General features: G+C 51.4%; 1 protein-coding gene across 6 annotated transcripts in view; it reads right to left on the reverse strand.

Annotated features, from left to right (window-relative positions):
* Positions 1 to 4,421: 4,421 nt before the first annotated feature.
* The window catches only part of LIMD1 (LIM domain containing 1), a 58,949-nt gene continuing 49,930 nt past the window's right edge, over positions 4,422 to 13,440 (reverse strand). For all 6 annotated transcript variants that reach the window (XM_019633945.1, XM_019633950.1, XM_019633973.1 and 3 more), the window contains exons 5-8: positions 9,505 to 9,635; positions 8,838 to 8,889; positions 7,751 to 7,819; positions 4,422 to 6,095 (exon numbers count right to left, since the gene is read on the reverse strand). In XM_019633945.1, the coding sequence (XP_019489490.1) occupies positions 5,958 to 6,095; positions 7,751 to 7,819; positions 8,838 to 8,889; positions 9,505 to 9,635 (390 nt within the window). In that variant the 3' untranslated portion in view covers positions 4,422 to 5,957. The remainder of the gene's footprint in view (positions 6,096 to 7,750; positions 7,820 to 8,837; positions 8,890 to 9,504; positions 9,636 to 13,440) is intronic.

Below are 13,440 nucleotides of genomic sequence, written 5' to 3' on the forward strand. Positions count from 1 at the left end.
AGAGAGAGAGAGAGAGAGAGAGAGAGAGAGAGAGGGCGCGAGAGCGAGACTGAGACCTGATACAGGAGGCTAAACTAGGTTATTCGCTTTCCTCAGACCACCCAGGCAGTTTCTGAATGGCCCTACCTGAGGGAGGGTTAAAAAAACAACAACAAAAAAGTCATGAAATAAACTAAAGGGCAAAATGAGGCAAGGGAGAAGGCTGGAGGCTGGGTCTGGGATCTTGAATCAGGCTGTCACTGTCCTCATTCACCTAAAGTCCAAGAGTTGTCTAGGGAACTCAGGACGGGCTATCTGCTCTAACTTTTACAATAAACATATTCACCCTGGTCTACCAGGTGCATGTGTTTCCTTTCTAGGGGACTATAAATACACCCCCATTACCGTTATTTTTAGCTAATAACTTACAGAATGTTTAAAATACCAGGTAGGTGATCATCTCTTCATGGCTTTTGAGCAGGAGAGAAAACTGTGCGAGGATCCTACCTGGTGCCCTCTCCGGAAGATGATAACAAGAGAAGCTGCTGCTCAGATTCCTAGGACGTCTGGAAATTCTCTTCTTCAACATACAATGCCACATTTACAGCGAGATCTAAAATCACCCCAATCAAGCCCATTCTAAACTTTTCATTTAAAAAATGAACGAGTTACCCAATTTGCAAACAAGTCCCTGCCACTTCTGACAGTGACTCCAAGGCAACTTGAGTCACTGCTGGACTTGAAAGTGGAAGCAAAGGTGAGTCCGCAAGGCCATCAACCGCCCTGGGTTGGCACAGACGAGTTGAGGCATATCGGCTGGCTTCATCTGCCCAGCAGCCTTGCCCAAGCTGAGCTGGAGGAGGGCTTGATGGCAAGAGAGGGATGCGACCCAGGGGTCAATTCCCCAGCCCTGCACGTTCACGGGTTTCCAGGAGGCTCAGCTGCCTGGGCTGAAGGGACATCTGGCCAAAGAATCCCAGCAGAATGAATTTCATAAAAATGTGAAAAAATCCATGTTCCCAATCCTGTGCTTCTTACAGGCAACTACCCCAAATGCGTCGAAACGTGGTTGAGAAGTGGAGCCGGAACCCAGGAATTCTGTGAGTCCCAGGTGCCTCTGGGTTCCGCCTACCTCTCCAGCCACCCAATCCCCTCGCTCTGTGTGAGGTGAGATGGAGAGCAGACGTCAGCTGCCATGCTCCCAACCTGGCTGGCAGAGGTGAGATGGCTCCGGCATTCCTACAACAAGGCCCGTGGGGGCCTCACCACAGGCTGAGGGGGCATATGCCACCCAACCATATATATATATATATATACATATATATATATATGTATATATATGTATATATATGTATATATATATATATGTATATATATATATATATATATTTTTTTTTTTTTCCCCCTTCTCATTGAAATGCCAAGGGGTATTGACCTCTGGCCTCAGGAATATGACATGAGGGCAAGTTTTGTCTCTTCAGTGCAGAGGTGGCCTTGAAATCTCGCCAGTGTGTGGCCCTCCCTTAGCCCTTGCCACCCTGGGGAGCCAGCATGATGAAATGACTAAGGCAGCAGCACGCAATGTCTATTGGTTCTATACCCTGCTGCACTTTAGTTTGGATTACAGGGCCCTGACCCACTGGAGTACAGCCCACGGGAAACCAGGGTTTCCTAACACACCAAAAATAGCATTTGAGTCCACTGTGATGGTGCAATTCCTCCTTTATCTGCAATTTGGTGACGCTCTTATCTGTGAGGTATTTTTTGTGTGTGAAAGACTGAAAGTGGAGGGAAACAAAAAAAACAGACAAAAGCAGTGTACCTTATACTGGTTTCTTCAAACATCTTGCCTTGCCAAGAATTGGGCAACAGAGAAACCTGTGAAATGACTGTAATAACTTATCCTCAGGCACGCCCTCCACGCTGGTTTAGAGGTCACACACACACACACACACACACACACAAACAAACACACACACACAAACACCCCTTGTTGATAAGGGGCGTAGGCAGGCCTTCCAAAAGCCCATCGTCCAATAAGCTACACAGGCGCAGGAGATGTCCGCACATGGGATCCTGAGACTTGCCTTTGCAGGAGCGACTCCAAAGTCACAGACTCTCAAGAGCTCCGGAGGGGTAGGGGGCAAACAGGTGGGTGAAGAGGCCTAGTGCCTGCACCAAGCTCTCATCCAAAAGTGCGCCAACAGGGCAAATCTCCGCCAGGCCCCAGCGCCGATAAGGGAGTGAAGATCTGTGGGGTAAGGGGCACGACACACAGAACGCTGTCAGTGTGCAAGGTGGAGACCCTGTCTCACTCATTTCAACGCTAGGCTCTGGTTTACCAAGAAAATCCTTCCTAAGATGCAAAGCACATGTTCGAGTTTCCCTCCCACCATAAGGCAATTAAAATCTGTAGCCATTCTACAGAAGAATGGAAGCTCTGGGGTGAAAGGAAGCCTTAAATTATTGTGTGTGTGAAAGGAGGCGGGGGAAGTGGGGGTTGGGGTGGTGGGGGTAAGCTCGGTGCTGGTATTTTCCTGGAGGGAGGGAAAGGGTTGGATGCATCGGCAGCTGAAATCTCTCTTCAGAGGATATTGTGAAATATGCTCAGTGCAAACCTTTCCCTCTGAAGTGAACTGTTCCCAGAGGGGACAGGCAAGTCCATTCAGTTGCACTGATGTGATCTCCTGTCACATGCCATACGCTTGCTGGAGTGTCTTCCTGAGTAATCTGATGAGGGCATGGCAGCGGAGACAGGCACTTCGAACATACACATACCAGACAGGTAGGGTTCACCTCGCTGGTGACAGGAAAGGCACCCCACATAGGCGCAGGCACTCCTCCACCCCGATTCTACCCCAGGGGCCACGTGTGGATTTCTCATTAGGCAACCGTGGCTTTTCACCCCCGTCATGAGGTCTGTAAGAGGCTCTGGCTAGAAGTGGTGCTGGTGAAGTGCTGGGGACGAGGGGCCCTTCTCCAGCCTCTTGACATGGCAGGAGTGACAGAACAGGTGGTCCTCCAGCGGGTAGCAGCGGTGACCGTCTTCATCATTGAGCTCCAGACCGCAGTCCTGGGCGAGGCAACAACGTCAGTGGCAGCAAAACGAAAGGACGGCAAGACTGACACAAAATCCAGTCCCCAAACCATTTGTGATTGTGAAGGGGCAGAAATGGCCAGTGCAGAACAGCCAGCACTCCCCAGGGAAGGCCTGGGCTGCACTGTCCAGGACCCAAGCCACTGGCCACACGTCACTCTCAGAGCACTTGACATGAGGCTGGCCGGAAATGAGATGGGATATCCTTATAAACACACACCAGATTCCCAAGACTTAGGACAAAAAAAAAAAAAAAAAAAAAGGATGTAAAACATCTTGTGAAACATGTTTTATGTTGACTACATGTTGAAACAATAACATTTTGGATAGAATGGGTTGAATAAAATATTATCGCAAAAATTAATCCTGCCTGTTTCACTTTTTTAACACGGCTCTAGAAAACAAAACTACACGTATAACTTGAATTTGTGGCTCTCACATTTCCATTGGACAGCGCTGGTCCGGAGTGGGTGGAGAGGACAGTTGAGCAAGGGTCTTTACCTCTCTCCCCAGCACCTGGAGTACTACTGACAGGGACTCCCAGCTATTTCTTCAGTGCTGGCACTGGGATCAAGCTATCTGTCACTCACAGCCCGTGTTCTCCCCACCCACCGCATCAAAAACAAATCTCTTTTCATGGGTGAATCTACTTAATTCTGGCTGAAAGCCCACGGGTACTTGAAACGTTTACTCCCTTCACAAGTGCTGGTGAGGGGCGACCCCTGGCTGGCCTGACAGTCATGGGGCACCAGTGGCTCCTTCAGTCTGAGGTGTGACACAAGGACAGACAAGAGGCAGACGGCCCCCACCAAACCTTCACACCAACCAGCAACATCCCTGTTTCCCAGTGGGGTTTCTTGGGTTCAGCTGAGAAAGGGGTTCCTGGCTGACAGAACAGCCTACAAGCTGGAGGGAAGGCAGTCTATTCCCCAAACCGCACATCTGCCTGATGATGTGGTCCCCACACAGGACCTGAAACCCACACCCCCCTACCCTGCTCCTCCGCTGCTTTAAGAAGGGCAGCTACGGGCCAGCCGAGTAGCGCGTTGGTTAAGAGCTAGTTTGGGATGCCAGAGGGCCCCGGTTCGGATCCCACATATGAGGGCCTGTGACACTGCCCTCCACAGCTGAGATGCTGAACAACAGCTCAACCTGGAGCTGGGCTGCCGTGAGTCACCGGTGAGGGCAGGTGGGTTGCCATGGGCTACCGTGTGTAGCCAGCAGCCAGCATGAGAGGCCAGCAGCCGCTGTGAGCGGCCGTCCAGAAGCCGGCGACTGATCTGCCTCGCCCGGGAAGAGCGCAATGATGGTGCCAACTTGGGCCAGTGAAGCAACGNTTTTTTTTTTCCCCCTTCTCATTGAAATGCCAAGGGGTATTGACCTCTGGCCTCAGGAATATGACATGAGGGCAAGTTTTGTCTCTTCAGTGCAGAGGTGGCCTTGAAATCTCGCCAGTGTGTGGCCCTCCCTTAGCCCTTGCCACCCTGGGGAGCCAGCATGATGAAATGACTAAGGCAGCAGCACGCAATGTCTATTGGTTCTATACCCTGCTGCACTTTAGTTTGGATTACAGGGCCCTGACCCACTGGAGTACAGCCCACGGGAAACCAGGGTTTCCTAACACACCAAAAATAGCATTTGAGTCCACTGTGATGGTGCAATTCCTCCTTTATCTGCAATTTGGTGACGCTCTTATCTGTGAGGTATTTTTTGTGTGTGAAAGACTGAAAGTGGAGGGAAACAAAAAAAACAGACAAAAGCAGTGTACCTTATACTGGTTTCTTCAAACATCTTGCCTTGCCAAGAATTGGGCAACAGAGAAACCTGTGAAATGACTGTAATAACTTATCCTCAGGCACGCCCTCCACGCTGGTTTAGAGGTCACACACACACACACACACACACACACAAACAAACACACACACACAAACACCCCTTGTTGATAAGGGGCGTAGGCAGGCCTTCCAAAAGCCCATCGTCCAATAAGCTACACAGGCGCAGGAGATGTCCGCACATGGGATCCTGAGACTTGCCTTTGCAGGAGCGACTCCAAAGTCACAGACTCTCAAGAGCTCCGGAGGGGTAGGGGGCAAACAGGTGGGTGAAGAGGCCTAGTGCCTGCACCAAGCTCTCATCCAAAAGTGCGCCAACAGGGCAAATCTCCGCCAGGCCCCAGCGCCGATAAGGGAGTGAAGATCTGTGGGGTAAGGGGCACGACACACAGAACGCTGTCAGTGTGCAAGGTGGAGACCCTGTCTCACTCATTTCAACGCTAGGCTCTGGTTTACCAAGAAAATCCTTCCTAAGATGCAAAGCACATGTTCGAGTTTCCCTCCCACCATAAGGCAATTAAAATCTGTAGCCATTCTACAGAAGAATGGAAGCTCTGGGGTGAAAGGAAGCCTTAAATTATTGTGTGTGTGAAAGGAGGCGGGGGAAGTGGGGGTTGGGGTGGTGGGGGTAAGCTCGGTGCTGGTATTTTCCTGGAGGGAGGGAAAGGGTTGGATGCATCGGCAGCTGAAATCTCTCTTCAGAGGATATTGTGAAATATGCTCAGTGCAAACCTTTCCCTCTGAAGTGAACTGTTCCCAGAGGGGACAGGCAAGTCCATTCAGTTGCACTGATGTGATCTCCTGTCACATGCCATACGCTTGCTGGAGTGTCTTCCTGAGTAATCTGATGAGGGCATGGCAGCGGAGACAGGCACTTCGAACATACACATACCAGACAGGTAGGGTTCACCTCGCTGGTGACAGGAAAGGCACCCCACATAGGCGCAGGCACTCCTCCACCCCGATTCTACCCCAGGGGCCACGTGTGGATTTCTCATTAGGCAACCGTGGCTTTTCACCCCCGTCATGAGGTCTGTAAGAGGCTCTGGCTAGAAGTGGTGCTGGTGAAGTGCTGGGGACGAGGGGCCCTTCTCCAGCCTCTTGACATGGCAGGAGTGACAGAACAGGTGGTCCTCCAGCGGGTAGCAGCGGTGACCGTCTTCATCATTGAGCTCCAGACCGCAGTCCTGGGCGAGGCAACAACGTCAGTGGCAGCAAAACGAAAGGACGGCAAGACTGACACAAAATCCAGTCCCCAAACCATTTGTGATTGTGAAGGGGCAGAAATGGCCAGTGCAGAACAGCCAGCACTCCCCAGGGAAGGCCTGGGCTGCACTGTCCAGGACCCAAGCCACTGGCCACACGTCACTCTCAGAGCACTTGACATGAGGCTGGCCGGAAATGAGATGGGATATCCTTATAAACACACACCAGATTCCCAAGACTTAGGACAAAAAAAAAAAAAAAAAAAAAGGATGTAAAACATCTTGTGAAACATGTTTTATGTTGACTACATGTTGAAACAATAACATTTTGGATAGAATGGGTTGAATAAAATATTATCGCAAAAATTAATCCTGCCTGTTTCACTTTTTTAACACGGCTCTAGAAAACAAAACTACACGTATAACTTGAATTTGTGGCTCTCACATTTCCATTGGACAGCGCTGGTCCGGAGTGGGTGGAGAGGACAGTTGAGCAAGGGTCTTTACCTCTCTCCCCAGCACCTGGAGTACTACTGACAGGGACTCCCAGCTATTTCTTCAGTGCTGGCACTGGGATCAAGCTATCTGTCACTCACAGCCCGTGTTCTCCCCACCCACCGCATCAAAAACAAATCTCTTTTCATGGGTGAATCTACTTAATTCTGGCTGAAAGCCCACGGGTACTTGAAACGTTTACTCCCTTCACAAGTGCTGGTGAGGGGCGACCCCTGGCTGGCCTGACAGTCATGGGGCACCAGTGGCTCCTTCAGTCTGAGGTGTGACACAAGGACAGACAAGAGGCAGACGGCCCCCACCAAACCTTCACACCAACCAGCAACATCCCTGTTTCCCAGTGGGGTTTCTTGGGTTCAGCTGAGAAAGGGGTTCCTGGCTGACAGAACAGCCTACAAGCTGGAGGGAAGGCAGTCTATTCCCCAAACCGCACATCTGCCTGATGATGTGGTCCCCACACAGGACCTGAAACCCACACCCCCCTACCCTGCTCCTCCGCTGCTTTAAGAAGGGCAGCTACGGGCCAGCCGAGTAGCGCGTTGGTTAAGAGCTAGTTTGGGATGCCAGAGGGCCCCGGTTCGGATCCCACATATGAGGGCCTGTGACACTGCCCTCCACAGCTGAGATGCTGAACAACAGCTCAACCTGGAGCTGGGCTGCCGTGAGTCACCGGTGAGGGCAGGTGGGTTGCCATGGGCTACCGTGTGTAGCCAGCAGCCAGCATGAGAGGCCAGCAGCCGCTGTGAGCGGCCGTCCAGAAGCCGGCGACTGGGCCAGTGAAGCAACGTCCTCCACAACTAGACTGAAGAACAAAAGAACAGCAACTTGTCTGTTCCCCTTCCCCAATTCCCCAATAAAAAAAAAGAAGGGCAGCTGCGACGGTTTCAGGACTTGGCAGTTGTGAAAGTGGAGAAAATAGCACAGACCTTTTTATGCCCCAAACATCTGCATTCTCTGCAACCTCCCCGCCATCCCACAAATCAGGCTCCACCCAATTTCCTCCATCAGCTCCGGAGGGCAGCCCCTCGCCTAAACCTTGCTGACCATCTCCTGCCCCAATTAACCAGGATGCTTTTCTCTTTGACTTCTAAACGGGCACTGGAGCCGGGCGGGGAGGGGCTTACCTCGCAGTGGTAACACTCCACATGGTAGTCTCTGTCCATGGACACAACACGGATGGTCTCATCTGAACCCTGGACCGGGAAAAAGCAAGAACAAGAGGCTAGTTGGGGCCCATTGGGCTCCACACGCCATGGGGTGGGTGGAGATGACTCTGAGTAACAAGTAGGAGGCCTTAGAGAAGAGCAGAAATCAGGAGTGGATACTAATGCTAGCAGGAAAAAAGACACATTTAGGGCCAGACAGGTGGCGCTGTTGGTTAGAGTGCAAGTTCTGAGCAATAGGGTCGCTGGTTCGATTCCCACATGGGCCAGTGAGCTGCGCCCGAGCTGAGCTGCCAACAGGCGGCCAGATGGCTCAGCTGGTGAGAGCACGTGCTCCTAACAACAAGGTTGCCGGTTCGACTCCAGCATGGGATGGTGGGCTGTGCTCTCCCGCAACTAAGATTGAACACGGCACCTTGAGCTGAGCAGCCTCAAGCAGCCAGATGGCTCAGTTGGTTAGAGTGTGTGATCTTAACAACAAGGTTGCCAGTTCGATTCCCACATGGGATGGTGGGCTGCGCGCCTACCCCCACCCCTCCAACTAGCTTGAAAATGGTGACTGGACTTGGAGCTGAGCTGAGCCCTCCACAACTAGGATTGAAGGACAACCTGACTTGGAACTGATGGGTCCTGGAGAAACACAATGTTCCCTTCCCCAATTTCCCAATAAAACCTTAAAAAAAAAAAAAAGACACATTTAGCTGAGAAGTGGAGAAGTGGGAGGGACACTAGTGCTATCTTTTGGAATGTCGGAGTCAACACTGACAAACACACCTATGTGGCTTTCCTCGTCTTCTAATCGAGGAGTTAGTGTCGAGTCAGAGAGCCTGCCCTGATTATGGGGACTAACAGGGCACAAGAAGGGCCCTGGGCTGGGGAAGCCAGCTAATGAGAAAGGGGCTTCTTGGTGAGGACACTAGTTACCTCAAAGTCGAGATTCTAGAAGGACTGTTTTAAAGGTGAATGGACAGGACACAGATCTTATAAATGACCCCAGGGAGAAATTCGTGTCATGGAAGACCTGGAGCGGGTCTGAAGAAGCACTTACCTCAGGTGGAAGGATGGGAAGCCCACAGGCTGCACACTTGGGGGCCAGCACCCTGGAGGAGAAGCAAAGAAGCGGTAAAATGCATATGTGGTGTTTCCGGAAGGCAAGGCCAAGTTTCTGGGAGACCTGTGCATGGGGCCTGCACGGAGCCCCCCCCACAGGCCCAGGCCTGCCTCCCGTCCTGCGCTCTTCCAGCAAACCCCTCCAGCCCTCGTACAAAGAGGCTCACACTCTGGGACTTGCTTCAGTATTGCTTCGGGACTGTTCCTTAGCCGTGACGAGCACATTTGGCCCCTCTCACTCGACTCGGATAAAGACTGTTTACTGCCTTCGTGGCGCCTGGGACAGGCCCAGGCACATGGAGTGGGCTGGGGGCCAGCTGCGTCGGCGCCTTGTGAAGTTAGGTAACGCCGGAGACACAGGCCTGGCAGATTTGTTCTGTGTTTTTTTGTTTTGTTTTTGGTTTTTCCAGTAAGCATGGTCCTTTCATCAGTTCCTGTCCGCACGGGCATTGACTGAGCTCTAGTCCCCCTCAAACCATGCGGCCTTTGCTCGGCTGTGGACTAATGGTCCCAGCTGCCTGCAGAAGCGCCGCAGCAGGCTGCCACCTGTCTCTCTGCTGTTCCGATCGCTGGGGCGTGCATGCGCGGATCCTGGCCCTCCTTACTTGTGGTAATCTCGGACACAGTAGATCTTGTTCTCAGAGTCCACGGTGAAGGGCACCCCGTCCAAACACTCGTTACAGATGACACAGCGGAAACAGCCAGGGTGGTAGGACTTCCCCAGGGCCTGCAGGATCTGGGGGCACAAAGGACGAGGCCAGGACTCAGCGGGATGACGGGCGAGGGAGGGACGGTGGAAGGGAGCAGCACGTCAGGGCAAGGGCCCATGTCAGCCATCACACCACATGGGGCACACTCGGCCCGGAGCTTCACTTGGCCCAAGGTCAACAGATGACACGGGGCAAGAGAAGCTAATCTAGTTACATCTCAACAGGAGACCAGACAGGATCCCTCTCCTGTATTCCTCAACCTCCAGGGGGGGATTTAAAGAGCTCCCTTCCAAAAACGTCTGCAGGAAACGATGGAAAGCAGGGCCACGAAAGCTTCCATCCCAGAACTGGGAAGCAGCAAGTACACGGAGAGAGCCAGCGACTCCCCACCGAAATGCAGAGCTGGCAAGAGGCCTCTGCACTCCTGCCTCCTGGGCGCCCCTTCTAAGCAGCTCTGACGCTGCGACACGATAATCCTGTGATTCAGCCCCTCATTATCTCAGATCCAAATGCAAGCAAAGCCTCTTGGTTGTTGTTGTTATTTTTAAGCACAATGAAGAGAAAGCCCCACAAACCTTCTTCCTTTCAGCATCATCTGGTCTGGATGTGACACCCCAAGAGGACAGACAGAACAGACGGATGGACAGAATGGCCTTGGTGAGTCACTGGGTAATCAAATTCACCCACCATGGAACTGCCCACCTGTAACCCCTTGTTAGGTGAGAGAAAACATTCTTCCTATTCAGTCAGTGCTTCTCCAAGTGTGGCCCCTGGACCAGCAGCATCAGCACCACCTGAAAACTTATTAAAAATGCACATTCTTGGGCCCCACCCCAAATCTCCTGAATCACTGACTCTGGGGAAGGCCCAGCAGTTGGTGTTTTAATGAAGTGATACTACTGGTGCATGCGAACGTCGGCGTTACCACGAGTCTGGATTTTTCTATAGTGTCCAGTTGAAAGAATCTTTGCCGACTCAATAGATTTCATTTCCACAATTACCTGGGCCATGAAAGTCAGCACAAACAACTGAGTTTGGAATCAGCACCAGCGAGGTGGCACCAAAACGCACATCTGCCAGCGATACATATTATGGTCGTTAGTATGCGGGAGTGGGGGCCACACAGAGTGCCTTCAGAGAGGCAGAAGGGAGGGGACATGGAGCGGAGGGCATCGTGAGACCTGTGGGGAAGGTGCACCGCCATGTGCCGGCTCCTTCCAGCGCCCGGACACGGCCTCCGGAGGCCAGCCCCACACCTCACACACTGCAGCCCCCGGGATGACCGGAGGGCTTCCCGCTTTTCCAATTTTTCAGCTTCCTCACTGCCTCTAAGGTTTCGCTAACCCTCGAGGCCCCTCTCAAGTCACCAAAATAAAAACCACCAGCTGGGCTTCCAAAGTCCACTGGGCAATTCAGATCCTGGCCTGCATTTCGCCCCCAGACCAAGGCTGTCTTGGCACTCACGCTGTGCCGAAAGGAAGTATGGGAGGATTCAGTCGCCCTTCTGCCACACTCTGACCGGCTGTAGTCAATTTTGTTCTTAATGTGGGAAAATGCCCAGTTCCAAGTTGTAAGTCCAGAGCATTCCACCCATCTATGAGCAAGGGGGCACAGACAGACAATTCATACAAGGAGTAGGACAACTGGGGTTCTGCAGGAGAACCAAGAATGGGATCTGAAGGAATCTTTCTCTGCAGCACTAGAATTTGGGGTGGCAGGTAAGGGTTGTGTTTTTAAAACTAGGTGTCACTATGAGACAGACATTCACTAAAAGTTTTCAAGTCCTAGAGAAGGCCTGCAAGGACCCAGGCTCAAGTTCGCATCATCCAGTGTGGTAGAGATTGTCTCCAAACGCAGTTCCTTCCCTGCCCGTACGCACAGGCTGGTCCTCGCTTCTTAAAGAATTGGAGACTACTTCCTCTCCCCTTGGAAAGAGACTGGACTTGTGACTTTCTTTGATCAACAGAGTGAGGAAGACATGATGTTCTGAAATTTCTGAGTCAATGATGTAAGAAGACTGGCAGCTTCTGCTTCCTCTTCCTTGCTATAAGACAGTCCAGGCTAGATGTGGCATGAGATTATATGCCACAGGGAGAGAGGCCTGGGGCGTGAGAGGTCATCTCGGACGTTCAACTGTGCCCCCAGCTGAACACAGCTGAGTTAAGTGACCCCAGCCGATGCCACATGGAGCAGAGGCCTGGCCTAATTCCTGACCCATTGATAAATAATAAATCACTGTTGCTTTAAACCATTAAGTTTTTTGGGGGAGATGGGATGTCATATAGCAATAAATAAATGGAATACCCTGAGGTTCAAAGAAGGCTTAGGATACCCAGAAATAAGAACAGGGTATACTCATGTTCACAAATTTGGACACTGTTGACCTGATATGTGATGGCTTTGTCAGGACTCTAAAATCAAGGACAAATTCTGCCAAAGCAATGGTGCCCTGTGGAGTCTGGCAGGCTCTTAGGGAAGGCAGGGGTGAGGATGTGTGGCTCCTGCCTGCCTCCCCGGGGGGATGGGGGAGGGCCCTGTTCCCAGGGACGCCTGGGCTGCTGACAAGAACCCCACTCACAAGGATCAGCTCTGCTGTGGTGCGTCAGAGCCAGGCTGACAGCAGGTTCTCTTCATGAACAGGGATATCTCTGGCTCACAGTTTTATACGTGTTAGCATAAAACCAATAGAAACGAGCATTTATGTCCATCAAAGACATGCCTGAAAGTGTTCACAGCAGCTTTATTCTTAAGTAGCCCCAAACTGGAACCCACCCTAATCCCCATTAGCGGGAGAATGGATAAAAATGCCTACAATGGAATTCTATTTAGCAATAAAAATAAACAAAAAAGCAATACAGGCAACAACATGAATGAATCTCAGAAAGGTTTTTCTGAGTGAGAAAAGGCCGACCCAAAGGAGAATATATGTACGATCCCATTTTTATGAAGTTCCAGGACCAACAAAACAAATCTGGGGCAAGAGAGGTCAGAACTGTGGGTACCTTTGTGTGTGTGTGTGTGGCGGGGGGGGGGGGGTCTTGACTGGGAGGCCAAGAAGGAACTTTCTAGGGTGTGGGAAGTGGGAAATGATCTGTATCTTGACCTGGGTGGTACTTACAGGGGCAAATAGTCATTCAACTGTACCTTTAAGTTGAGTTGTTTCTCAACTTAATTCTATGAGTTGTCTCTCAATAAAAGGTAAACTTAAAAAATAGCTACAATTAGCAATTCCCGTCTCCAGAAATGAATTAACAGGTCAGCTAAGAAAGGGGTTAACTCTTCCCAACTAAAAGAACGTTACACAATCATTTTTCTCTAACCAGTACGTTGAAGAGATTCTACAGAGCTGATCTCCAATTTGATGCCTGAGACAGAATAAGAATGCTATTCCTTAAGCCCACAACCTTACCCTATAAGGAGATCAGGAAGGAAAAACTCCCCACTGAAGAGATAAAGATACTGAGTCCCAAGACAAGCTCAGAGAGCCAGTGGCTGAGCAAGAAACAACGTATAAAACTTGTTCCGGGCTGGCCGAGTGGCGCGTTGGTTAAGAGTTGGCTTGGGACGCCAGAGGGCCCCGGTTCGGACGCCACATATGAGGGCCAGTGACACTGCCCTCCACAGCTAAGATGCTGAACAACAGCTCAACCTGGAGCTGGGCTGCCATGAGTCGCCGGCAACGTCATAGGCTGCAGCCCCTGTGGCAGTGGGTTGCCATGGGCTACCGTGTGTCGCCAGCAGCCAGCGTGAGCGGCCAGCAGCCGCAGTGAGCAGCAGTCCAGAAGCCAGTGACTGATCTGCCTCACCCAGGAAGAATGCAATGATGGTGTC

The sequence above is a fragment of the Hipposideros armiger genome, unplaced genomic scaffold, assembly GCF_001890085.2.
Source record: "Hipposideros armiger isolate ML-2016 unplaced genomic scaffold, ASM189008v1 scaffold_18, whole genome shotgun sequence".
In the NCBI taxonomy this organism is placed as follows: Eukaryota; Metazoa; Chordata; class Mammalia; order Chiroptera; family Hipposideridae; genus Hipposideros; species Hipposideros armiger.